We start from the raw sequence: 27,707 nt of genomic DNA on the forward strand, positions 1-27,707 counted from the left end.
ACACAGTTTGCTGAATGAACGGAGGACTGCATTAAAGAAATCAATGAATGGTGCAAATGTAAGTTGCAGCCACTATGGAAAACAGTATGGAGGTTCCTCGGGAAACTAAAACTAGAGTTGCCATGTTATCCAGCAATCCCACTCCTGGGCATATATCCGGACAGAACTGTAATTCAAAAAGATACCTGCACCCCTATATTCACAGCAGCACTGTTTACAATAGATAAGACATGGAAGCAACCTAAGTGTCCATCAACAGATGAATGGATAAAGAAGATGTGGTGCATATATACAGTGGAATACTACTCAGCCATAAAAAGGAATGAAATAATGCCACTTGCAGCAACATGGAGGGACCTAGAGATGATCATACTAAGTGAAGTCAGAAAGAGAAATACCAAGTGATATCACCTGTATGCAGAATCTAAAATATGACTCACATGAACCCATCTAGGAAACAAAAACAGACTCGCAGACATAGAGAATAGACTTGCGGTGGCCAAGGGGGAGCAGAGGTGGGGGAGGGGTGGATTGGGAGTTTGGGATTAGCAGATGCAACCTATTATATATAGGATGGATAGAAAACAAGGTCCTACCCTATAGTACAGGGAACTATATTCAATATCCTGTGATAAACCATAATGGGAAAGGACATGAAAAAATAGATATGTATAACTGAGTCACTCTGCTGTGCACCAGAAATGAAACACAATATTGTAAACCAACTATACTTCAGTAGAATTAAAAAAGAAAGAAAAGAAAAGAAAAAGAAATTGAGAGGCATCTTCCCCCAACCCTCCCACCTCCCACCACCATTGAATTATAATCTCTGGGCATGGTGCCCTACCACTACCATTTTTACAGACAACTCTCTAGTTGACCATAATGTGCAGCCAGGCTAAAGAAAAAATGACTTCGAGCAACTAAGCTATTGAGACCCTACACGTGTGGTATACATTGTCCAATGAACATAAGGATTTTCTGGCCCTGTTTCGTCACACCTATAACACTAGTATTGACTTACGCCTCATTCTTCCTCTCAGCTGGAAGCTGTCTCTAACGCATGACATCTTGCCTTTAACATGCCACGTGCTGCATAAGTGCTGTCACAGATATTACTAAATCTGACTCTAAAATTACTCTTGAAACTGATTCATAATCATATAACGGACATATTGGGCCTCTTTACAAAGTGTAAGATTGGACCTCCCTAAGAACAGTCAGGCTGAAATTAGGCACACAAATTAATGCTGTTAAAACTGAATTGTGTAACGCTGGTTTTAACCAACAAGGACCTACTGTATAGTGCAGGGAACTCTGCTCAGTAGTCTGTAATAACCTAAATGGGAAAAGAATTTGAAAAAGAATAGATACGGGTATATATATATATATATAACTAAATCACTTTGCTGTACACCTGAAACTAACACAACATTGTTAATCAACTATACTCCAATATAAAATAAAAATTTTAAAGATCAAAAAAAGGGCTTCCCTGGTGGCGCAGTGGTTGAGAGTCCACCTCCCAATGCAGGGGACACGGGTTCGTGCCCCAGTCCGGGAAGATCCCACATGCCACGGAGCGGCTGGGCCCGTGAGCCATGGCCGCTGAGCCTGCACGTCCGGAGCCTGTGCTCCGCAACGGGAGAGGCCACGACAGTGAGAGGCCCGCGTACCGCAAAAAAAAAAAAAAAAAGATCCAAAAAAGATACACGCGCCCCTATGTTCATAGCAGCACAGTCACAGCACAGCACAGCCAAGACATGGAAACAACCTAAATGCCCATCGACGGAGGAATGGATAAAAAGAAGACGTGGTACATATGTACAATGGAATGCTACTCAGCCATCAAAAAGAATGAAATCATGCCGTTTGCAGCAACATGGATGGACCTAGAGAGGATCATACTAAGCGAAGTCAGTCAGAAAGAGAAAGACAAATATCTTATGATATCACTTACATGTGGAACCTAAAATATGACACAGATGAACCTATCTATGAAACAGAAACAGACTCACGGACATAGAGAACACAGTTGTGGTTGCCAAGGGGGAGGGCATTGGGGGAGGGATGGAGTGGGAGTCTGGGGTTAGTAGATGCAAACTACTACATAGAGAATGGATAAACAACAAGGTCCTCCTGCAGAGCACAGGGCACTATATTCAATCTCCTGGGATAAACCATAATGGAAAAGAATATATATATATATATATGTGTGTGTGTGTGTGTGTATATGTGTGTGTGCATAACTGAGTCACTTTGCTGTACAGCAGAAATTAACACTAAAGCAACTCTGCTTCAATAAAAAATATTGATAAAAAAATCAGTGAAGTTACTAAACACATAGAAATGTTTCCATGAGAATTTTTATGTAAAAGTTGTACTGTATGCAAACTTATACATAGAAACAGTAGACTTTTCAAATCCATTTCATCTCCAAGAGGACTACTTCTCAAATAGGTAGGAAGCTCTGTTTCTAGAACTATTTTGAAAGCATCATTTCAAATGGACCTGCTCGTTTGGATCCTATTGTTTCCCAGGTGGTAGAAGATAATTATGGGCAATCCCTGCGTCTGACAGTGCAGAGCCAGCCTTGCCTTTCCTAAATTCAACAAGCTTGTCACACCTTCCGTGTCTGACCAGGCCCCGTCCCGGGATGAAAGGCAGATCCCACGGGACCCTGCGAGCCTGGGGAAGCAGGACCCGCGGAGACCCCTGGCGGCCTCTCTTGGGCTCGCCTTCTATCTGCCCGTCCCCAGATCCCTGGCCAGGAGCTTCCCCACAGCTCTTCTCACCAGTCCCCACCTCTGAGCAAAGCTGGAAACTCCACGTAAGGCATTTTCCAGCTCAGAGGTGAGTGTCTCATAAGACTCTCCCCTTGCTTTGCTCAGTTCATGGCAAACGGACTAGTTTAGAACCACTGGCAACAAGGAAGCGGGTATGGGAATGATTTAGTCACTGCCCCCAGTGGAGAAGTAGGTAGCCTTTTGCAGTAATTGTGACCACTGTGTAAAACCAGGAGAAAAGAAAAAAGGGCATGTCGCATTTTTAGGAGGGAAGCAACAGTTTCTAACAGTTAACTGTGCGGACCCTCCTTAAAAACAAGTACGCATACGCACAAGGACCCCAAATCATGGAAGTATAAACATTTGTTCGAGTGAGACACCCTTTCTTCTTAAACTTCCATTATAACGCCAAAATACTGCACATAAAACTTAGGATAAAAATCCTAAGAAAAACTTAAAGGTAAAATTTGTACACATCCTAGTTCAAAGGACATATTTACATGTATGAAGACTCTCCATGTAAAGACTGCAAATAGGAAAAAGGAACTCGAAGCACTTACTGCTGTGGACGGCGTGTGCGGACGTGAACTGGAGGGAGACCTTGGCGCTCTTGAGGCGCGTCTGGCCCCAGTAGGTGACAGCCTGCAGCTCTACTGTGTAGTCGCAGTCAGGCTGCAGTGGCTCCAGGGTCACAGAATTCTGAGACTGCAGGTGGAGGGAACACACACAGATTCTGTTACAAGCCGCCCTGCCTCTGAGCTTCCCTGCACAGCTGCTGTGTCCTTGTGAAGCACACCAGCTCCTCTCTGATGTCTGCCCGGACTATCTGAGATCACAGATCGTTCTACATCTTTAGCATATGAAAATCCGCTTTTACCGTGGATCAAAATCAATGTCATACAAAAAGCACAAACACGTTGTTTTTGAAATTGTATTCCTAATCCCATTATTGGATGCTTTCCGGTAGCAGGAAAATGAATAATTCTGTCCCCTCACTCCTTACTAGATACCACCTTACAGAGAGAAGAAAGCTATAAAGATGAAGAATTCGCATTCCCTGTATTTCTCTGATTTTATCCTAAATCTTCTATGAGTAAATTTCCACCAAAAGTTGTAAGGAAAAATCAACCTGACAAAATGCTTAAAGCACTTTTTTATGGCTTGCAGGTATAATAATAAAGCCCCTACAAGTGCTCGGAATTAAGAGAAATAAGGTTGTTGTCTTAGAATTCAAACATTCATCAAAATATAGTACATGTGATATCACATGGCCCTACATGGTCTAATTGGTGGTATTAACATCTATGAAGGGAAGAATGTGTCCATCACTAATGCGGCACCAGACGTCAGGCAGTCAGTAAGTAGCACGTGCCTTCCCACAGAGAGTAGGCCAGTTGCATGCGTGCATCGGGCTACAGGAAGGTATCGTCATCTGAAGTTGTCAAATACGGAATCACATAGGCCCGTCCCTTGTTTAAATACCTCAATGACCTGTCGGAATTCTCCGCGCCATTTTGGGTCACGTGAGATCTCTTTTCAGGGAGAGAACACGATTTCCATGGGCGTTTCAGAACCGTGAGCACAACGCTCCCTGTAAATTCATAGTTTGGCACCTTTACATGATTCAGGCTTTTGAGGGGTCAGTTATCAGAGCTCGGCCACCTTCCAGCAGGGCGGCTCTGGACGGCTGAAAGGACTGCGCTTCCAGAAGTGGGGGCCGAGAGGCAGGCTCTGGGCCGTGGTCCCTGTTCCCAGGTGAGGCTGGGCCGCCTCTCAGCCACACCCACCGTGGTACTAACCGTGCCTCTTCGTGCCCTTTCTGCCTTTTACCTACAGGATGTCTATGAACTACCAACTCCCAATTCTTTTTAGTTAGGGTTTCTTGTTATGTTCTGTGTCACTCTTCCTAAACTATTATCTTCAAACAAGGAAAACAGAATTCACTTTTGAAAGAGCATTTCCTTGAAAATCCCCACTCCTCTTAGTTTTCACGGATATTAGGATGGACTCTTAGGAAATGAAAAGACATTGATCCCCAAGAAGAAAATTTCACAATTTCTCATGTTTTTCAACATGTTTCCAGTTCCTGATCGTAATTCTCAGTTGGTCAAATTTTAATACTGAGAACTTTAATGAGTCCCAAGCTTGCCTCTTGTGGATCCAGAAAAACACGTCACTCGTAAGATAGTGACCTATGACTAAGGCTCTCTAGGCCTGTTCACAATTATAATTAAATTCACAGTTCATTTTTTTTTTTTTTTTTTTGCGGTGTGCGGGCTTTTCACTGTTGTGGCCTCTCCAGTTGCAGAGCACAGGCTCCGGACGCGCAGGCTCAGCGGCCATGGCTCACGGGCCCAGCCGCTCCGCGGCATGTGGGATCTTCCCGGACCGGGGCACGAACCCGCGTCCCCTGCATCGGCAGGCGGACTCTCAACCACTGCGCCACCAGGGAAGCCTCGCAGTTCATTTTTTATTTATCTAATTGACATATACTGAAAGTAAATTGCAAACTTCCCTACTAATCCTTGATGCTGTTTGGTTATTAAGGGCATGTCAGGGGCAGGGGGCTGTCGGCATTTCATCACATCACTTTTTGCTTTCCATCCCTGTGACTGCACAACTTTATCTCTTTCAGCACTTTCTGTGAGATAACACACATTACCAATGGTCACTTGTTGCAAAGTCCTACAAAATAAAAGCTGGAACTGTCAGAATGTTCCTTGAAAATAAAACCAAAACAGTATCACAGCTAAATATCGGTGATATGGACCTGTGGAGACATGTTTTATAATTCTCAATGGCACAGATATTGGAATCTTCAGTGCAAAAAAAAAAAAAAAAGTCTTGGTGTCCTTCTAAAGCACTTTCAAACATTTATTTATTTACGGAATTCAACCTTATGAATTAGGGGAAAAGGTGTTAAGTTTTATAACAATGAGATAAAGGAATGTATACTAAAAGGACACCACTCATTTTTATGCATTAAGCATTTCATATGATGCAAAATGTTCAGTGTTATAGAGATCTCATTGCATAAAACAGCTCAGTGAAGATTTTATTTCTTGGCGTGTGGAAAATAAGCCATTCCAAGTTCTTTTAATCAATAAGAAAAGCATATTGTCAAACATGCATTTTCTAAACTGTCTGCTGTCGCACTGATTAGATTATAGATGGGTGCCCCTTACGATACACAACAGATAAAGCCCGTGAACATTTACTCTTCAGTTTACAAGGGTCTCTTTAGAAAAAAAGAGACCTAAATGTCGAGGACATTTTGAATTGTCTCGTTTTCAATGGCTAGACAGGTTAAGATGGAGCCTTTTTTTTTTTTTTTTTTTTTTTGCGGTACACGGGCCTCTCACTGCTGTGGCCTCTCCCATTGCAGAGCATAGGCTCCGGACGCGCAGGCTCAGCGGCCACGGCTCACGGGCCCAGCCGCTCCACGGCATGTGGGATCTTCCCGGACTGGGGCACGAACCCGCGTCCCCTGCACCGGCAGGCGGACTCTCAACCACTGCGCCACCAGGGAAGCCCAAGATGGAGACATTTTTGTTCCTCTGATTTCCGGTGTGGTACCAGCCATTTGGATCTGAGTAAGTCAACAGACTGAACTCAACTGTTGTCACCTAAAGTGTGCACGGCTGAACGGCTGGCCTGGTCCTCTGTTTTCTGAACTTCCTCGTTCAAAGGGGAGGGATGGGAACCTGTCCCTCATCCGTCCCTCTTGTGGCTCAGCAGAGGCCACTCTCAGACCAGGTGCCTGAGTTCAAACACCACTGCGAGGAGATGGGCCTCTTCCCCCTGGTTCTCACTCACCCCACCCGTGGTCTTTCTCCTCTTCTTCTTCGTTGGCACAAGTGACTTGCCGCTGACCGTCCAGCTCCAGAAGACTTTGTAGTGATGCACTGGGATGTCTGGTTCCTCGGGGAGATCCCAAACGATCGTCACAGTCACGCTTCCGTCACTGTTGATGGTGGAGTTTGCAAGCCGGAGGTTGGCTGGGGCCGGTGGTGCAGATGGATCTGAAATCCCAGGAGAAAGACACAAGGGCCCAGGATGACCACAAAAGCATCGCCTCTGTACATGTAATGACTACAGGGTCGATGCAGGAAGACTGCCCTTGATGTGGAGAATAGCTGAAGATAAGCACTAAGGAAGATCCCCTTCTTAAGCCTCAAACTGAAAAACAACCTGTAGAACAGTAAGAGCAATGTGTTTGGGCCATATTTGTAATCTAGGCATTTCCATACCGCTACAACACAGCCAAATTTTCACTGTACCGAAATGGATAAAGTTCTGTAAAACATGGTCAAATTCCATGTAGGTTGGTTGGCATTAAATAGGTCAGCAAGGTTGAAATGCCTTTGAAAATTCTGAAAAGAAAAGGCAGAAATCTAGGACCAGCTCATTCGAATAACTGTTTTCACCCGAGCGGTCCTGGAGCTTTAGATCCTTCAATCAAAAGTTAAGGGTGACGTGAAAACATCAGCAAAAACAAACCATTCATTTTTTCGCCACATTACAAAGTGGATGACAGACGGGTAACATTTTTATAGTTTCACCATTTCTAGTTTGTCGCGTAAGCCAAAACCGTCTCAGCTGTCAGGAGAGAGATTAGGTTCTGGAATGATTTCTCTACAAACCTCCATTTGAAATCTATATACAAAGATGACTAAGTACGTGTAAAGCTGAGGGTCTTTCCTTCATTTTTTTTGCCACAAATGGAGCCAGCCGCTCACCACAAATGATTTACAGATGGTTTTGTTTTAAGACGCCTGCCCGGAAAAATGCTGTCAATAATTCTAATTCTAATACCATCTGCATCAGAGGGGCAAAGAAGCGCTATCTAACTCCATATAAACAAAGAAGACTGGCGGAAAATAGCCATGGTTTTACCCTTGGGATGGTTTGTGTTTCAGGGATGATGGAAGCATGAATTATTTTTTAAAACTCTGTTGCTCTTCTGTAAGATAGGTAAGTTTTGGAGGTGTGGTGGGCTGTGTCATTTTTTAAAGCTTTGTAGTTGCTTTCCTAGGCTAATGGCTCATCCAATGCACATTACCTGACATGCCTGACCAAAGTGGTTCTCAAATGGTCACCGTGAGGAACCCTCTGGGAGCGCCCAAGACTTATACTGAGGTATGCTGATTCAGCGAGTGCAGGTGTGGCCCATGGATATATCCACGTTCAATATATGTTCATGTTTTATGTAAAATACACACTTGTATGTAACGCACACACGCGACTCTGAAGTAGATCAGAAGCTGGACAGTCCTGCACCTGGTGGCGGCCAGGCAAAGGTGTAAACAGCCCCTGGCTCCCGCGAGGAGGGAAGTGCTGGGTCCTGTTATCACGGGCTCAGGAAGCACGGCCCTCCTCGCTCTGCTGGTTCTGCGGAGCCCCTGGGAGCCCCACTCTGGTCATCCCCACGGAGGCGCGACACGCCTCACTGCTTTCACCCTGCATCGTGGTCTCCGCCTGCCTCCGCTCCCCACTGGCTGTCCCTCTGGTCCCTTGACCCTCCTCAGCCTCCCCCCTCCTGGCCTCCCCATCCCACCACCGCTAAGCGAGGGAGCATCTGGCCTCTGAACTCGGGGGCCTCTTGGCATCTGTACCCAATCTCTAGAGATCTCACCAGTCACAGCTTTAAAACCCCTGAACTTCAAGTACTCAAGGGTCTTTGCATCAGCTACACCTGGAGGTCTCAGAGGCGGCTTGAAAGGAATGTGCCCAAGACCGAAGTCCCCGTCCCTCCCAGCCCCTGCTGCCCCCCACAGACGCCCCATCTCAGGAAACACAAATTCCTCCTTCCCGCTGCTCCCGCGCCAAACCTCGAGGTCGTATGCCTCTTCTGCTTTCATTCCTTGGGCTAGCAGTACCTTCAGAAATCTATCTGGAATCTTACTGTTTCCACCAGCATAACACCGTGTGCCAAGCCTTTGTCTTTGCTCCCTGATGACGGCAAAGGCCTCCGAGCCTTTCTCAGTGCGGCAGCTGGTGGTTTTTACGACACAAGCTGAGGCTCTTCAGCTTGGAAGCTCTCGATGGCCTCCAGTCTCACTTAGAGTCAACGTGCTGGCAGCCTCCCCAAAGTCCTGTGCATTCTCACCACACATAACCTCCCAAACCTCCTTTCCTGTCCCCACCTGAGCCTGTTGCTCTGACCACACTGGTTCCCATCTGATTACGTGGAGATGAAAACCAAGAGCTACTGAAGCTTTTCCACCGGTTTAGCCTAAACGCCTCCCTCCCTCCCTGCCCCCGCCACCGAGAGTCTGTACCTACTGTAGGTTGACCAGATGTCACCCTACTCAAAACAGTTACATGTGCTTTCCTCCGCGCACCAGCAGAATTTCACCGTGATTTTCTCCTACTTTGGTATTCTCCAAGGCCCTTAAGATCAACCTCTGCGGCATGAGTCAGTCCTTAACCTATGACAGGTTACTGCAGACCTTTCTTACAGAAAGCTGGCTGGCAAGCTCAGCATGACTTCAGAGCAAGAGAAAAATTACAACGTGTAAAGGTGATTACAGCCATTCACGTTTTCAGTGATGCACCTGGATGTCTATATGCTGGAAATAAGTAGTTATGTGAATCTTCCAGAGAGTCTAGGTTCGCAGGACAAGCTCAAAGTCACCTCCTTTTCTAAAGAAATTCCAGGTTTAAGGAAGGCAACTGGTATTCAGTATTTCATCATTTCCCTAATCTACTTCATTCATGATATCATTTCTTACTGCCCTGGAAAAATTCCTCATACCTTAGATGTGATCATAATTCAGAAAAACATCATCTAGTTTATGAAACATGATAAAATATGAAACAACGTAATTTATGACAATGGCATTAGGAAGTAGTACTTTCAAATAAATGAATTAGTAATATTTGCTTCACATTTTCTTAAAAGTAAGGCCCATTTGAGTACTCACAATACCCAGGTGGCGTACTTCCATTACCAACGTGAGACACCCCCAATCTCTTTCTCCCCCCAAATAACTACTTTTTAAAATTTTAAAGTCAAAGGGGAATAGCAGAGGTTATCGCCCCAATTATCCTCTGTAAACGAGCTACTCATTTATCTGTCTAGTCACTGAAGACTTCAGATGAGAGAGTCTGTCCTGTTTGTCTCATCTGAAGGATTTCATTCAGTCCCAACAAATTCCCAGATTGCTGTCATTCACTGCCTTGTGAAATGGTTCCCTGCAGTGTGAAATCAAGTATATTCACTTTGTTGAAATATACAAAATCTTTTCTTTCAGTTTACATAATGTTTTAATTCTGTTAAAACATTGAAATGCAGTTGGAAGCTTGTGGAAAAAATTATATGCATATAGAAACTCCACATTATGATAAAGCTCTGAGGGATTTTATAATTTATTTATGAACTTTAAAAAAAAAAAAAACTGGTAAGGATCTTAAGGGTTGGATAGGTAGAGTGACCTGCCCGAGGTCATTCACATAACTGGTGGCAGAGCCAGGTGTGAGAATGACAATGAGGGGAGAAAGAGGGGTTTCAGGCCACATCTCTACATCTGTTATCAACATCAACATCATCATCATCATCACGATGGGCCACTGTCTCTACAGAAAGTCAACATGTGAAGCCCTTTGCTGGGGAAAGTGCCCATTACAGTCTGGCACAGGGATTGAAAGCCTTTTTCTGTAAAGGGGCAGACAGTGAATATCAAGGCTTTGCAGACCAGACAGTCTCTGTTGCAACTAATCCACTCTGCTGTCGTAGCTTGAAAGGAGCTGCAGATAATATGGAAACAAATGAGCACGGCTCTGTGCTAGTGAAACGCTATCTGTAGAAACAGGCGGCAGGCCAAATATGGACCACAGGCCATGGACTGTCAACCCCGGAGCTAGAGTCTTTCCAAAGCAATGACACCATTTAGTCTCTTGGAACTGGACATAAGCACAGCTTATTTCCAATTTTATATGCATATGGTTGTGCTTTGTTTTTTTAATGTTGGCCTTTTGTTCCCATTTTGCAGATGAGGAAACTCAGGATCAGAGAGTTTAATTCACTAGTTCAAGAGTGTAGGGGGAGAAGGTCAGAGGCACATCACAAGACCAGAGCTCCCCTGACCCCTCCCTCTGAAGCTTAAGTGAGAGCATTTCTCTCCCATCTCACTTCTCTTTCTGCTTCATCCACTCCCTCTTTGCAACCTTCCCAATTATCTGCAGAAACACAACTCACAAAGCAGGCAGCAAGTGCACTTTCAAAGATAAATGCAATAGGAAGCCCGTATGAGCTCCTTTTACAGTTTGCATGATTTCCAGGGCAAAGGTATCTTCGATGTTTAGCAGGAATAACCAACTTCAGCCTTGGAGAAAAAATAGTTCCTTTTATTAACGATCCTATGTAGTGCTTTTGGCAAAGGAAGATGGAAGCTTTGGGTTTCAGCGGATAGATTTACGGTTGCATCTCTGACCCTTTTGTGACAAAGTAACACGCACGGTAGAACAGCTTTACACCCTACGATGGGTAAAGCGCCAAATGAAATCACTTGTCACCCCTGCAGAAAGGCAGGCTATTATCACACTGATGTGAACTCTCATGGGAAAGGAGCCCTTCCTGCCGTCCCAGGAGAAAGCCCATCACTTATTGTGAGGCAGGCGCGCCTCCACGTGTCCAGACGATCCTGTTGGTTAAACACGGAGACCCAGCCGCGCGTTAGTGCAACAGCAGAGTGGGGTGCAAACGGCAGTAAAGAGAGAGACCTTTAGATGGTCGTACTCAGTGAAGGAAGTCAGACAGAGGAAGGCAAGCATCATAGGATACCACTTGCACGTGGAATCGAAAATGTGGCACAAATGAGTCCATCGACAAAACAGAGACAGACTCACAGACAGAAAACAAACTTACGGGTACCAAAGGGGAAAGGCGGGGAGGGGTCAATCAGGAGTTTGGGACTGGCAGATACACATACTATATATAAAATAAACAGCAGGACCTACTGTGCAGCACGGGGAGCTAAACTCAGTATCTTGTCATGACCTACAAGAGACAATAATCTGAAAACATATATACTTATAACTGAATCACTTTGCTCTACCCCTGAAACTAACACAATATTGTAAATCAACTCTACTTCCGTAAAAAAAGAGAGACCTTTATAAATACACAATCATGAAGAAATGTACATATACAGAGACACAGAGAGAGGAACGAGATATGCTTTAAGAGCATGAATGTTAATTTTATTACTTATTTGAGTTCCTCAAACGATGTCCAGGGAACAGACTTCCCATTTGAAATGCATCAGAGCACTGCCTCTTAGGTGTGGGGCGGTGATCAAGGGCAGTTAGAGTTTTAAAGCAATGATATAACCAGTCACACGTTCTCCAGCTAATTCGTAGGTTAGTTCTGATATTTAAACTGGTTTTTCTTTCCAGACACAGCGGCTGGAATAATTTTACTTCCCTCATTAACAGAAAAAAAGAAAAAGAAAAGAAAGACAGAAAGACAGGAAAGAAAGGAAGGAAGAAAGAAAGAGAAGGGAAGGGAAGGGAAGGGAAGGAGGAAGGGAAGGGAAGGGAAGGGAAGGGGGGGAAGGAAGAGGGGAGGGGAGGGGAGGGAAAGGGGAAGGGAAGAGAAGGGAAGGGAAGGGAAGGGAAGGAGAAGAAAGAAATCCCCCTGCAGTATCTAGACACACAACAACCTAGGGGAGCTGCAGAAGCTGCACGGCAGGCAAATTTCCAGCTATTACATAGTTTCAGGACATGTGCTCAGCACAGTGTCGTCCAGTGGAAATGGCACACAGAGCAGCTGCATAGAAAGTCATGGGTCCCCGTGGAGCGACAGGGAACTTTATGACCACAGTGGAGTCTGTTCCCGCTTTCCTAACACTCCGTAATGTATGCGTGGAATAACATCCCGTGTGATGCTCGTATGCTGTGAAAACAACGTCTGCTTTTCTTCTGCTTTTTAATGTATCCTGTACACATGGGGAAATAAGGGGGGAAAGATGGATGGAAAACTCTGAACTTGGAAGGAAGTGAATATAATAACTGTATTATGTACATTAGAAGACGTATTAGGTTAATGACAACGGAAGGTGGATTTTTTAATTTGTCTTTATAAGATCTCCTAAAAGCACATTAATTCAGTGTTAAATGGATACGGACTAACCTCAAACATCCAGACCAATGTCTGCGTGCTTTTGGCAACACGCAAGAAAATGAAGCTGGGCTTTGCTTACCATAATGCACAAAACCGTCCGTCTTCCTGCTTCCACTGCTGATGTCGACACACAGAAGTCTCTGTAGCCCTTCATTTCCCCAATTCAGTCAACTTGTAAGCAGTCACTTGCAACAGGAAGTGATACTAGTAACGTATATCTCCAATACCAAGCATGCAGTATGTGCACATTTTTTGCCCTGTCCATAAGTATCAACACGATCGAGAGAATGTTCAAGACCCGTGTATACCAAAGTATGTTATCTGCTGGCAAGAGCGTCACTCTAAATTGATGCCCGCCACTTTGGGGCGCTCTGTGGGTCAGCAGTCAGGGGCTGCTTCGTCAAAGAAGCGGACGACAGTGTGAAACGGATCTGATGTTGGGAAGGGCGATGGCAGATTCGGGAGGGAAGAAGGCAAGCCTGGAAAGGCCTGTCTGTCTCCACTTACTATTACGTCTGTCCCACATTCGGGAACACGGGGGCTCCTTTCATGATCTCGCCAAATTGCGTCCATCAAACTATTCATATCTTTGTTTTAAACCATAATTCAAAACACATTAGACACGTCTGTAACGGGAATCTTGTAGATATTGAGTAAACCAAGAGGTAGACAGCAGACGCTCTCGGGGTGCCACCCCTGTCCCCTGTCCTGTGCTATTTCAGGGCACGTCCGCTCAGCTTGTAAACGACCACACCTCTGTCTGCACCCAGAGCAGGCTCTGTGCGTGTGCAGGACACAGACGCCCAGAAGCAGCCCGCCTGCAACGCCCCAGTTCCCCAGAGGGCGAAGGGCTGCCCACAGTGGCAACTAGCGTGAGAACGCGCCTTTGTGTTCCGCCTTCCCTTCCCAGTCACCTTCCCCTCTCACCCCCGCCCCTGCCCACCCGGTGTCCTGGATCGTTGCCTCTGTAAACTGCTTCCATGTGGAGCCTTAACTTGCATGGGCGTCTGGGGATCACGTCCCTGGCAGGTCATCTCCCGCATCAGGAGTCCCACGTGCAAACGCCCCTGTGATTCCACACATATCTACACCTGTCTCCCATTGCTTCCTAGGGTTCACTCCCCACGCCACGGGATGGAAAAGTTTCCAAGACCCTAGGGTCTGGCAGGCTTGGTGCCCAGAAAAGCGAGCGCTTCATCCTAGGAGTAGCCTAGGAAGGCAATTCACCATGTGGAAGGGTTACCATTTCCATTTTCTCCATTAAGAGACAAAAAGTAGAAAGGGACATTATACATTAGTCTATTAAATTATCTGTAATTGTAGTTTTTAAGGTTGTAGCCAACTTTCCTTCTCAAGTACCAGGGAGAAAGACAGTATAGAGCATTAAAATAAGTAAATACAGAAAAATCACCTCAACCTTGGGGAGGGGCGTTGGCAGGGGTTAGCAATAAAAATATCCAGAAACGGTATTCACCTGGAAAGAAAAAGCCTGAAACTGACTTACCAATCTATGAACAACTCAGAATTTTCTTATAGAAAATAGGTATTCTAAGGGGTTAGGATTAAGTTATAGGAAGATATAAGAGTTCAAGGGAGGGCTTCCCTGGTGGCGCAGTGGTTGAGAGTCCGCCTGCCGATGCAGGGGACACGGGTTCATGACCCGGTCCGGGAAGGTCCCACATGCCGCAGAGCGGCTGGGCCCGTGAGCCATGGCCGCTGCGCCTGCGCGTCCGGAGCCTGTGCTCCGCAACGGGAGAGGCCACGGTGGTGAGAGGCCCGCGTACCACCAAAAAAAAAAAAAAAAGAGTTAAAGGGAAATTAACTGAGTAACCAATCTATTCGGGCAAACCACAGACTAGTAATTTTGTATTTGAAAGTAACCCTAAAGAAGAGAAAGACAGGAATTTTGGCTTTTCTGTGAGAATCAGGATGAATACCAGGCAGCAGGCCTAACTAAACTAAATGACGCCCACTTTACCAAGTTTTTTTATCGTCCTATTTAATTTTGCTTTTATTTTCAGAGGTGTTCGTGGAAGATGGAAAAGATCCTTGCCCCTTCCCTTGAGCCAGCCTTAAATGATCAAGTCTGGTCCCATATGCAAGTTCAAATGCACTAGAAAATGGCCTACCCTTTGCACAGACAACTATTTTGGAAGCACTATTTCTTTCTTAAAGTAATTTTAAACCACTAGAAGACGTACAACTGGTACAGTGCCAGTTGGTTCTGGAGCAGGGCGGGCATAAGTGGGCTTTTAATTAAATGAAAATGCACCGCTTTTGGAAGCGCTGCAGTGACCGTTAAAATGTGGTGCTATTTGCTTTTACAAACCACACCGCACATGCATCCTTCCATACGTCTCAAGGCAAGGCGCATTCCGGACTTCAGTCCTTGTGCTCTGCAAACCAAACGCGTGTGTGCGCTGGTCATCACAGATCCTCTGGTGGTCTCCGGGAAGCTGCATCACAGAACAGGGCTGGGGGCGAGGGCATGACAGGCCTGCCTGACGGCTGAAGACATTGCCAGAACGGTCCACCCCGTCTCTCCCCATCTTACTCCACTGCATTTACAAACATACAAAAGTGCTTGCTGGGGGAAGAAAATGTAACAGTCTTACTGAACTAGAATTTATATCCCATACAGTTCACTCAAGCGTGCAAGCAGTGATTTCTAGTGTTTCCTACGGGTGTGACCACCACCACTACCCATTTTAGAAGGATTCCTCTACCCCGTTAAGATCCTCCGTGCCCTGTCGGGAAAATTTTAAGGTAGAAACAAAGTTATTTTTCTGTCTTCAGCTGCTCCTTTGATTACTCGTGTTTCCATCACGTCCAGGGTCCTTCACCGGGGTACGTCCACCCCTCAGAAAAGCCCCGTGTGCAGGAAAGGCCCTAAAACACAGCAGTCGTACTGGCTGGGCAACGATTACTCTTCTGGAAATATGTGCCTCCCCAAAGGAAGAAAAGAGTCTTCCCCTGAAACACCCTCTTGTCTCAGTCATCTCTGTTTTAGTCACACCAATCGCCCAGCAGTTCCTGACCAAAGACCCTGGAGTCATTTCCTACAGGCCACGGGTAAGTCCCCAAAGCCTGTCAGAGTCACCTTTCCACATGAGCTCCCCGGACAGCTGACTTCTGCCTCTGTCCACGTTACTGTCGCCTTTCATTACTGCTGCTGCGTCACTGGTTTGCTGTGCTTTTTAGATCCACATATAAACGGCAACGTAGAGCGCTCGTCTTCCTCTGTCGGGCTCTCCCCACTCAGCGCAGTGCGCTCTGAGCGGGAACACTGCACTGGCGCCCCGTGCCGTGACCCTGGACACCCAGCACGCCCAGCCCCTCCTTCCTTCCAGTCTGCACCCTTCTCTGCTCCACCCTCAGGCTCCACCCCCTGGAACCGGAAGGCTCTTCCTTCGGACGGTGCAAGGCCAGCCCTTCACTCCTTTATACAGCATCTCTTCTGTGGCCGCCCTCCCTGAAATAGGAAAAAACAAAAGCACCCGCTTCCCCACAGCTCCCGTGTCTGTTCTTTATTTTTCGCACTGTCAGTTATCACTCTCTACCCTAGTATATGAGAGTGTTTTATGTATTAATCTTGTTTACTGTTTCCTCTCACCCCCAATGAGAGTGAATCCGTGTGTGTGTGTGTGTGTGTGTTTCCACAACGGCAGACATTTTTGTCTTTTACTTGTTACCTCAGTGCCTAGCACAGTGCCTGACACAGAGCAGGTGCTCAACAGACATGTGTTGAATAAAAAAAGGGAATGAAACGTGAGTGATAGAACAAGACCCCAAAACACTTTATTTCTACCCTAAAATTCTCCCAGTAAGCCAGGGAGGCTCCTGGAGGATTCTAAAACTGTATAAAGGACACTTGCATGACTTTATGGTAAATACTAAAAATCACTGTCTAACACACTTAAGATGAGTGAATTTTATGGTATGTAAATTATATTTCAATAAGGCTGTTAAAAATTATTTTCCCAGTAAGACACAGTTCTACGCTTCGTGAGAACTGACTAAGGTGAGGGAAGACAGGGTACCACCTTGTAAACGGTGATGTATCCTTAGCCACATCCTGGAGAAAATGCTTTCAACTGTTTCGTGGGTCTATTATATTCCCATCATTCTGTGGCGCATCTCCAGTGGAAACAGTAGAATCTTCCGTAAATTCTAGGCATAATAGTTTTGGTTTCAGAAGTGCAAGAACTGAAGTCTGGAATGCTGAATGTTGGGCATATTTGTAAAACCAAGAAATAGAACAATTTAATGGTGACTGCAAGGTTTCCCCCAAATGGTGCACTTCCCTTCAACAAAAGCCTGTTTAAATGTGAGGGATGCTGCTCTAATTCTAGACATACACGGTCCTCAGACATGTAGGAAGGGCTGGGACAGCACGGCCCTGTTCCTTCCCCAGAATGGTTGGCAGCCACCAGGCCGGCCCCGGGGACTGTCACAGGGCCTCTGCCCAGACCCCGTCTGACTCTGAAAGGGATTCCACCTCTGTCTGCAGAGGCTGGGAGCTGCTCTGCCTCATGTCTGGACATGCAGCCACGATCTGAGAGCGCCAGACCCCAATCCTGCCGGCAAGGGAGGAGATGGGAACGCACTGTGACCGCAGCACGCCTGGACCGCATTTGAACTGCCAAGGTCAACGTGAACGCTTCTCGAGCCCTGTACCGAGCCCTGCCTCTGAACCCACTGTTAATTATTTATTCCCACGGCCTCTCTCAGTCCTCGGACCACTTGGAGACAGTCCTCAGACAAGGAAGGTCTGACGTCTCTATTTATTTCATTTTTGGACCTGCTCAGTGTATCTGCCTCGGGGTTGGCGGGGGTGTGTGCGCTGCACCTTTTTTTTCTTAAAAGGACTTTTTAAAAGAAAGACTTAAAAATCTACAACGTACGCCGTAACAGAATTCAAATACTAAGTTGATCTGCTTGCAGGGTTCCCACTTGAGACCTATGATTGTGCAGAGAAAGGTGTGGCCATACTATCTGGTGAGAAACGGACAGACTAACGGAAGCATACATTTTACCCAAAAGGGAACGGAAACTGCAATTTATAGCAGCCGGTTCAAACCTTCCCGTTTTGAAAGACATGACTGATGTTACCAGTCTCACATTCTTCATTAATATCATAATGTATTCTTAAAATAAACTTAAACGAGCTCCCTAAGAGGATAACTGCTGGTTAGTAAGGGAATCAGTGGACGAACCTCTATCCATGAAACTGGCCCTCGCTATGAGCCAGGCAGATGTATCATTAATTCAGAGCGCACACAGCCATCTCAACACAACTGGAGAAATAAACACGGAGCTATTATTAATACCCAGTCAAATGATGTCCTCCCACTATCACAGACTAAACTAACCACACATGTAATATAGTTAGTATTCATCGGATCCCACAGAGGTTTTAAAATAGCACTGAAGTAGGAACTGAACAAAATGATAGCCATGATAAAGTGACTCGGGAGGGATTTAAATTCTGCCTCTTATGAAACAAAAGAGATTAATTCACACTCAGTATAGCAACGGTTTCAAGAAACCTGCATAGTCTGATGTAGCAGAAAGTAAACCTTTCTCTCCAAAAATTAATTGAATGGTGCTTGACTCAGAATATATTGAGAGAGCCAACGGAAGTTGATCATGGAAAACCATGACTTCAGAGTTGAGAAAACCCCATCACATTATCTTCTGCAGTCTCTCAGAGGTAAAAGCCCAGGGATGGTCCTAATCACAAATTCGCCGGCACCTTCAGACCCATCTGGTCCCGTTTGCTAAGCACAGCACAGCCACCTGTTGGCCAACCACACGTAAGAACCTGGAGATGAGGTGGATGCGCCCCCATGGCGAGTTGGACATAGAGGGACAGGCAAGCGATACTGACCTTTGGAAGAGCGGAAGTGTTTGCTGGGGGCGGTGAAGCCTCGGGTCCCGTGCACGTTCACGGCTGCCACGCGGAACTGGTACCACCTGCTGGGCCGTATGTCGGTCAGTTGGACCCGCTCATCCGTGGTCTGAGGGGAAAGTCACAGAGCACAGAGATCCCCTTTATCCTGACGTGCCCGTCAGGTCTGTTTTAGAAACACACGCACTTATCAGCCCATGCAACACAGCCTCGCCGTGCCCTGCCCTCCTGGATGAGAGCAACCCGTCCTGCTCCGGTAGGGGAGGGGCTGTCGGGGACCAAGGAATTCCTAGGGAAGGTTCCAACTGCTTGATTCCATTCATAGGTATTTCACCTCGAAGAGTCAAAGCTCTCTGGAAGTCAAAATCTCGTGACAAATGCTTGGGCTGTTTTAAAATCTGGTGACTAAATACAGCATTGGAGAGATTTCATCAATAAATTATACTTACGAATGAATAAATACATGAAGGAATCATTACAGTATAGAGAAAATGAAATCGACTTTAGTTTATAGAAGGGAAATGCCTCCTACTTGCTCGCCAAATATAATTTTGGAAGTATGGACGTGAACCCACACGCTTAAATTCTGGAAGTACATTGCAACCCAAGACTTTTTTGTTTAATTTGAGTAAATCATGTAAGATCTGCAAAGAGTCGTGTTCCTGAAGGGTGAGGGATGTTTCGTCCAAGAAAAGGGTGAGGGATGTTCCTGAAGGGTGAGGGATGTTTCGTCCAAGAAAAAGATCTGCAAAGAGTCGTGTTCCTGAAGGGTGAGGGATGTTTCGTCCAAGAGAAGAAAACTGGACAATGGGACAGCTCCACAGGTCTTGCTGTCCCTACAGCTACGTCCCAAGATATCAAACAACTTGAGCATCTCCCCACTGCCCTCCCCTTCATCAAACTCAGGGCAATAGGCCTGCTTCCAGCAACGTCCTAGGGTAGACGTGAAACCTTGGCCTTGACTCCGAGGGATAGACGCCCGAGTTCTACGCCTCACGTGTGCCAAGTGCTGAGCTCAGCTTGGCGCTCGGTGGATAAAACTGGAAAACAGAACTGAACTGAAACCCTCCTAAAGCTGAGTTTATAATAACTTACTGAAAAGGATCATCATGTGTATTTTAACATTCAAAAGAAGGTAAGCATTTCCGAGATGAAAGGAAGAAGATGACTTCAAGTGTGGCTTTCTACCTCGTTTGGCAGAATTTGAGATAACATTTTCACTGACTTGTTTGTCTAGTTTTAGCTTTCAATTTAAGGAACTAAAGTCAGCATGCTAGCCACAGCATTCAGCAGACAGAGAAAGGAAGCATTACATGTGGTATTAACTAGTGAAAATAGTAATAATAACAGAAATGATAGTGCAAGGTCTTTCCTCTCTCCGAATAAGAGGATATGAAAGAGAAGGGCTTATCATCAGTTACTTTCATAAATCTTCAAATTTATAATTTGGAAATATTTGGAAATTGCATAATTTGGAAAAGTTACAAATGATACTGTAGCAATTGTTGAAGGGAGAATGCCGTGTAAACCAAATATAATTTCAGGCTGTATTCTGAACATCTTTATGTTTTGTTAAAACACAATTTTTTAACAAAATAGGTGTGGAATAGACTTGCTAAATTTATCTGACCATTTTTCGTCCCCCCTAATTTAAGATGTTTCTCTTAACATCACATTTCTCATTGATTTGGGTGGTATTTAAAATATTTTAGTGTCTATCCTTTCTGAGATGCTACTGTTGCGAAAGGGACCAAATTCTTCTCCTAAACACCTGAACGCTGACATTTATTTTATATTTACTGAAAAAAAATCATGGGAATCTTGTCCTTGGAGGAAAAAATGACCTGATCAACTTCAGGACAGAATTTCCCCCTATAGACCTACATGTAGAGAAGGCATTTCAGTTGCTGAAAAGCATGAAGCAGTTGTGTATTGAGAATTTATTCTTTCCTCCATCCGTGGAGTCTGCCTGCAGCTGGTAGTCCATTTAACAGCTCTTAAAAAGAAAGAAAATATTTTGCTTTTCACATTCACAAGACAGAGGAGGTAAAGCACTGGGAAGATAAACTCCATCCAGGTGGCCTCCCAGTTGGTAAGCTGACCGAGAAGAAGAAAGCACTAAGGGGAGATTGATGAGCTGCTGGCCGCTTCCCACTAAGTAGTTGTGTGATATGAATCTTCCTCCCGCCACGAGAGTCCCATGCGGAATAAAGGCTTAAATGTAGGAGAAATAGAGGAGAAGGCGTTGAGATGATCAACTAGCACATTGGCGAGTCCTACGGGTGTTGCATTTCCCTCACTCTAGTCGGTTTTAAGTTTATCTCCAGGAAGCGTACTTCTCGGAATAAATGTGAACACTCATTAGAAAACCGTCTCCCTTCCACGTGCGCTGTGAACACATGAAGCCAAGTTTCTCGTGGTACCCGGTTACGCCTACAGAGCCCATCCCGTCTTCCGCCCACACGCAGGGCACGTCCACCTTGCGTTACGTGATTTCGGCGCTCGGGTTGTTTTGACCGCGGCACAGCAAGCTCAGTTTCTCTCTGTAGGCGAAGGAGACACCGCCTCAAGGGGAAAACAATGCCTATGAAGCACTAACCTGGGCTACCGTCTGCCAATGCGTGGCGTCGTCTTCACTAGGATGGATTCCATAATTCCATCTTCTCTGTACCACGTAGATCACAGGCTCAATTGAAATGTTGAATTTTGAGGACCACTTAATCTCCAGCTGCCCGGACTGCAGTTCTGTGAATCGTAACTCCTTCCTGGGCTTCAGGGGGACACCTGAAACAGAACCGCGCCAGTTAAAACAGCCCGTGTGTGACTCGGAGTGCGGTGAAAGTTGAGAAAGAAAATCTACGGAAGAGACAAATCTCATCTCGTGACAACGGATCCTCTATTTCCTTTCTTAAAAGCAGCTCCTCCCTATCAGGGGTTCACATTTGAAATCTCCTGACACGAAGTTCAGTTTCGCTCTCCCAGTTTTTTAGAGGGTCTAAACGGAGTCCTGATTCTGAAAAAGGTCACCTCTAGAGCAATGCCTTTATGCGTGTTCTTCCAAGTAAATCCTGTTACCAAGCTGCACCACTGGAGGCTAACCCGGAATCCACACGGGGCGACAGTCAGGAGGAGGCTTGAGCCCTCTTTCCCACGTAACACGCTCCGTCTCTGCCGACAGATCCCAGGGTCCTTAAAGCACGGTTCTCAAGTTTGCTCTCCTCTCTATCTGAGCGAGTTTTCCTCTTAAGGAAAACATCATAAAGCCCAATCGTCTCACGTGGTCCAATCTTACAAGAATGGTTTCCGAAGCATGAGTCTTGTGGATTCCCCAACTGACTGCTGGACCTCTGCCCTACTGACTTACCGTCTAAAATTGGAAAAAGGTGAATTGCTAATGTTTGGTTTGGGCATGACTGAGTGCCTGGCTTCAGAAGTCCCTCGCAGGTGCCTCACTGGGAAGTAGTTCATCATTTTGATCCCTTTTTCCCCCTACAGTGCATGCAAGTTGCCTGGTAACTGAAAGATTTAAGAACCACGGTTCGAAATAGCAGCCGTCATGGAAAGGGAGTTTTAAAACCAATTTATAATACTAACAGGACATATGAAACTAACTGAATTAGGTCGAGTCTATGGCATCACGATTTTCAATGCCATCCAAACCCAGAACACCAGCTGCATTAAAATCATTCTCTGCTGAGAACGAGTATTTGCCTAAAGCACTGACAGCTGAGCATTGGAAATGGTTAGCTCAGAACGCTGCATTCATTTTTCCGTTTCTTGAGTTTAAACTGAGAAAACTAGAAAACGCGCAAATACAAAACATAAGCTCTGATGCATGTTAGTGATGCGGCTGAATTCAACTCATTTCATTCTGATCTTGATCCAAGACAAATCTTGTGCTGGGAACTTTTAAAGGCATTGAACACTGAGGTGGACAGAGGTGGATAATTTTAAAATGGCATATGTATATCTGCTCAAAAGCTCACTGACTCTTAAAAACTATTTTCTAGGGCTTCCCTGGTGGTGCAGAGGTTAAGAATCCGCCTGCCAATGCAGGGGACATGGGTTCGAGCCCTGGTCCGGGAAGATCCCACATGCCACAGAGCAACTAAGCCCGTGCGCCACAACTACTGAGCCTGCGCTCTAGAGCCCGCGAGCCACAACTACTGAGCCCACGAGCCACAACTACTGAAGCCTGTGCGCCTAGAGCCCGTGCTCCACAACAAGAGAAGCCAGTGCAATGAGAAGCTTGCGCACCGCAACGAAGAGTAGCCCCCGCTCGCCGCAACTAGAGAAAGCCCGCGTGCAGCGACGAAGACCCAATTCAGCCAAAAATAAATAAAATAAAAATAAAATAAATAAAATTTTAAAAAACACAAAAAACTATTTTCTAAACAACCACAGTCACCGCCCCTATTGCATTCTCCATGTTGATGTGCCGGCGGGTTGTATCTGTACGTTGCCCTTCACTTTACCATAAAGTTGTCTCATGTGATCCTTGCTGTGACCTCATCAACTGGGTGAAGGGTGAAGTAGCTATATTCTGAGCCCCAGGGAATTGAGTCTGAGGAAGATTAAATAAATCGCCTGGAGCCATGACCCATCTCCGGTTTCTCCCTGAATTTTCTGCCACATTTTGGATTAGGAAAAGCCACTTAGAAAGGTAAAGAAACAAAGGCGTTTCCGTAGCTCTGCAAGTCCCCTGGACATTCTGATTCTAACGTCCTTGAAGTTCCTGGTTGCTGTGGGACTCTTCCGTCCTAGTCTTTGCTCCTGCTGTGCCCCCGCAAGAGCCTTTTTCAAGCTCATCTCAGAAACTTCCCGGTGCATAACGTTACACTGACGCTTCCATGCCCAGAATGCTTCTGCAGAGCGAGTGATTCTCACATCTACCCCCAGTCCCTCTCTGGGCTGCAGGACCTCATCCACCTGCATAAGTCCCCTCTCAAATGCCTGTCCCCAGATACGCCCCTCCTCCTGAGACGTAGGTCTTCCTGACATCTCTAGGCTGTTGGACATCGAAGGGTTCCCAGAACCTTCTGTCTTGTGCTTGCACCTACCAACATCCTCTGGTTTTACTGCAGAGTATAACTTCAGGAACCCCTCAGTCATCCTGTCTCCATGGTGACCACCTGTTTTAGGCACTTTCCTCTCCTGTCTGGACCGTCACCATAGCCTCTAACCCATCTCCCTGCAAGCCAATCTCTTTTCTCTAATTCCCTCTTCACCGTATTTGTGGTTATTTTCTTCAAGTGGAGGAGAGAGGCTCTCCTTCTCCTTCTCAGAATGTTCAAGCGCATCTGTTTGCTACAGAAGGGAGGGAAACGTCTCTGCATCTCACTCGAGGCATCCGCCTTCACCACCACCTACCAGTTATCTTTCAGTTGATCTCGTGGTACAGTTTACGTGTCTGTCGCACACCTGCCTTTACACCCACAAACACACTGCCAGGCACTCCCTACTACCACGGCCTGTTCATGGTGTCTTCTTCACTCTGAAATCTCTTTCCTTCTATTTTCGGACCACAGACCCTGGAATACTTCCAGGCTCAGTTCAAATGCCACCCTTCGGAGCCACTTTCCCTAAGGCTCCCAATTGGAAAGAAAGGCTCCATTCTTCTGCTAGCTCTTCAGCATTTAACCTGTCACTGTCGAAATGCAGTTAACTGCCTCCCTCCACAGCCAGCTTGTGTAATGATGTCTGCCTTCGCCACAAAGCTAAAACCCCAGAGGTCAAGAACCACATCTCCTCAATTTCCACGTCACCATGTCCTCGTAGAGGGCGCTCTGCAAGAGCGAATGGCCCGGAACTGTTCGTTGAAGAAACAGCCCAACCCGCTCTTATTCTTCTCTCAAGAATACACCTGGGGACGTAAGAGGACTCGGAACATTTACACACGTCTCTGGGACAATGGTAAACCCCTCTCTGCTTGAGAGTCACGGAGGGGAAGGAGAAGACTTATCGCAGGCGTTCGGTGCCACCTTCTCTGGCGTGTGTATCCTTTCAAGGAGCTCACATCTCCTCTTCTGTCAAGGTCCTATGGCTCAAACATTCCTTTACTTACTATTTAAAGAGACGATGGCTGGCTAGTTCCTGAACCTCACAGAGCACTTTCTCTGAGAGCACTTTCTTGGCTCTCCATGTATAATCCTCTAGCGTAAACGCAGCTACAGTAAATCCTCGAGTCGCTGAAGCACCCTGAACTCGTCGGCAGCAGAGCTGCCGCTGCTGAGTTGCATCTGCACCCCCGTGCTCTGAGGCTTCAGTCTTGAATATCATTCAACTACCAGGAGCCTTCATGGCGCACGATGACTGTCAGGGCACTGTCAGTTCAAATTCCTTCATCTGAGAATCTCTTTAATTATGATGTGCAATGATCTTGCAATTTGCATTTTAAGAAACGGTCCATCTGGTTTGCATTAGGGTCAGCTGGCTCCCCTGATTGGGAGTCACTGCATAATTGTGTGCAGATGGGGCTCAGGCCTGGACCCTCAGCCCTCACGTCAGTCCTTTCATAGTCCTTGCGAGCTCACCCAGCATCCCGGCTGCATAACCAGATGCAGAGGATGGATCTGTCCTCAGTGTGGTTTTTATTATGTAAATGACTAGGATCTTTCTTTTTTAGTATTTTTGAACGTATTAGTCATCTGAAATCTAAACTATTCTGTTAAAAACTTCAAAAATGCTATCATATAACATCCCACAATATATGACAATACCGGTGCATTTTTTTTTTCTTTAAAACATAACAAGTATTTTGGTGAAATCAAAGGAACAGAAACCCAGTGCTTCAAAAAATGTTGAAACTATGCTGACAGAAAACTCAATAAAGACAGACCATCAGCAGTTGCAAATCATCACAAGATCTGACTGTTCATATAAATATACCTGTCACAAGTCTAGGTACGAAAATGCAGCAAGATATTGTGTTCCGGGCTTTCCTGGTGGCACGGTGATTAAGAATCCGACTGCCAATGCAAGGGACACGGGTGCAAGCCCTGGTCCGGGAACATCCCACATGCCGCAGAGCAGCTAAGCCCGTGAGCCGCGACTACTGAAGTCCAAGCACCACAACCACTGAAGCCCGCATGCCTAGAGCCTGTGCTCCGCAACGAGAAGCCACCGCAATGAGAAGCCCATGCACTGCAACGAAGAGTAGCCCCCACTCGCCACAACTAGAGAAAGCCCACGCACAGCAACAAAGGCCCAACGCAGCCAAAAATAAATTAAATTAAATTAAATTAAAATTAAAAAGATATTGTGGGGCTGCTTTCCTGGGGGCGCAGTGGTTAAGAATCCACCTGCCAATGCAGGGGACATGGGTTCGAGCCCTGGTCTAGGAAGATCCCACATGCCGCGGAGCAACTAAGCCCGTGCGCCACAACTACTGAGTCTGTGCTCCAGAGCCTGTGAGCCACAACTACTGAGCCCGCTTGCCACAACTACTGAAGCCCGCACGCACTGGAGCCCGTGCTCCGCAACAAGAGAAGCCACCGCAATGAGAAGCCTGTGCACCGCAACGAAGACTAGCCCCTGCTCGCCACAACTAGAGAAAGCCCGCGCACAGCAATAAAGACCCAACGCAGCCAAAAATAAATAAAATAAATTTTTTAAAAAAAAGATATTGTGTTCCAGGGATAATATCTCTCCTAAGGACAACTGTACGCAAGGAATTTGTGCTTACATCACATTAAGGCACTCAGTCACTATATTCAAAGTGTGAAAAGTTAATTTGTGAAAAGCGGCCCATCTCCAAAATCCTGAGGTTGATGTATTTCAAATACTAAGAGATTCATGGAAATAGTAAGTCAACTCCATCATCACATCAGATCTTTCTGGGAAGAAACAAACTGATATAGGATTAATTCCTGGTTAGCACCTGGTAAAGAAAAATGACTGCTGTCTCACGGCCACCTGCCTAACTGAAGGCCACAAACTACTCTGAATGTTTACATTTGGAAAAGAAGTTCAGCTCTTCTCTTTCCCTCCCCAAACCAAATGTCCCAGTTGGGAGTGAGGAGAGGCAGTAAGATACTAAAGCATCACCTCTAGACAGAGGACAGTCCAACTAGGCTGTGAACCAGACCTAAAATAGGGGAGGATCAAAGGAAAACCAGTGCCCCAACGAACCGGAGCTTGTGTTTCACCCATAGAAGACCAGCTTGGGAATTTCCCACAGTCTCACGAAGGTGTGCGTGTCAGAGACTAGCACCTTCGGGCCTGGTTTACCCACGGTAACACGGTCAAGTCTTCCAGGGGGCTGCTTCTAATAGTTTTACTTGAAGGGTGAAGGAAAAGCTCTCTTTTGTTTTCCTTTGTTTCAAACCCTAACACCAGTCTGTAAAGTTAACTCAGGCATCAGGCAAGGACACTTCTCACAGCATAATCCAAATTAGATGCGCAAATGTAACACGGGACATTCTGTTATCATTTTTTCAAAACACACAGTGTTTTGAAAAACTCAAGTTTCCAGCATATATAAAGCCTCCTAAGGTACGAAATCAGCCTACACCCCATCTTCCTTTCTACAAAAGTGGACCAGACAGAAAGGATATATGTGTTTCCATGTATTTAAAAAATTTTTCATTAACTCAATAAGCGATAAAAGGAAAAACAGGACAGCGGATGGCACATAGCAATTTATGGCAAAAGTTAAGAAAGTGATTGGTCCACTTCAGTGAGTGTGTGCGTATGACCACCTTGACGAGGAACTGCTGGGCCGGGTGGAGGTTGGTGTCCTTTGATTTTGCACCCCGGTGCTCACCCAGTACAGGTCGTAAGCAATGTCAGGCACTGCCCATAACTCCTAACACATAGTCAGTAATTACTAACTGAGCTGAAATGTGTCAGTACTTGGAGATCCAGGTGACATCAGTCCCTTTTA

At 45.9% G+C, this 27,707-nt stretch overlaps 1 protein-coding gene across 1 annotated transcript in view; it reads right to left on the reverse strand.

Annotated features, from left to right (window-relative positions):
- The window catches only part of ANOS1 (anosmin 1), a 192,454-nt gene that overhangs the window by 27,025 nt on the left and 137,722 nt on the right, over window positions 1-27,707 (reverse strand). The window contains exons 5-8 of the mRNA XM_030837319.3: window positions 21,423-21,607; window positions 18,803-18,932; window positions 6,603-6,808; window positions 3,347-3,491 (exon numbers count right to left, since the gene is read on the reverse strand). Of these exons, the coding sequence (XP_030693179.1) occupies window positions 3,347-3,491; window positions 6,603-6,808; window positions 18,803-18,932; window positions 21,423-21,607 (666 nt within the window). The remainder of the gene's footprint in view (window positions 1-3,346; window positions 3,492-6,602; window positions 6,809-18,802; window positions 18,933-21,422; window positions 21,608-27,707) is intronic.

The sequence above is a fragment of the Globicephala melas genome, chromosome X (genome assembly GCF_963455315.2).
Source record: "Globicephala melas chromosome X, mGloMel1.2, whole genome shotgun sequence".
NCBI classification, from domain to species: Eukaryota; Metazoa; Chordata; class Mammalia; order Artiodactyla; family Delphinidae; genus Globicephala; species Globicephala melas.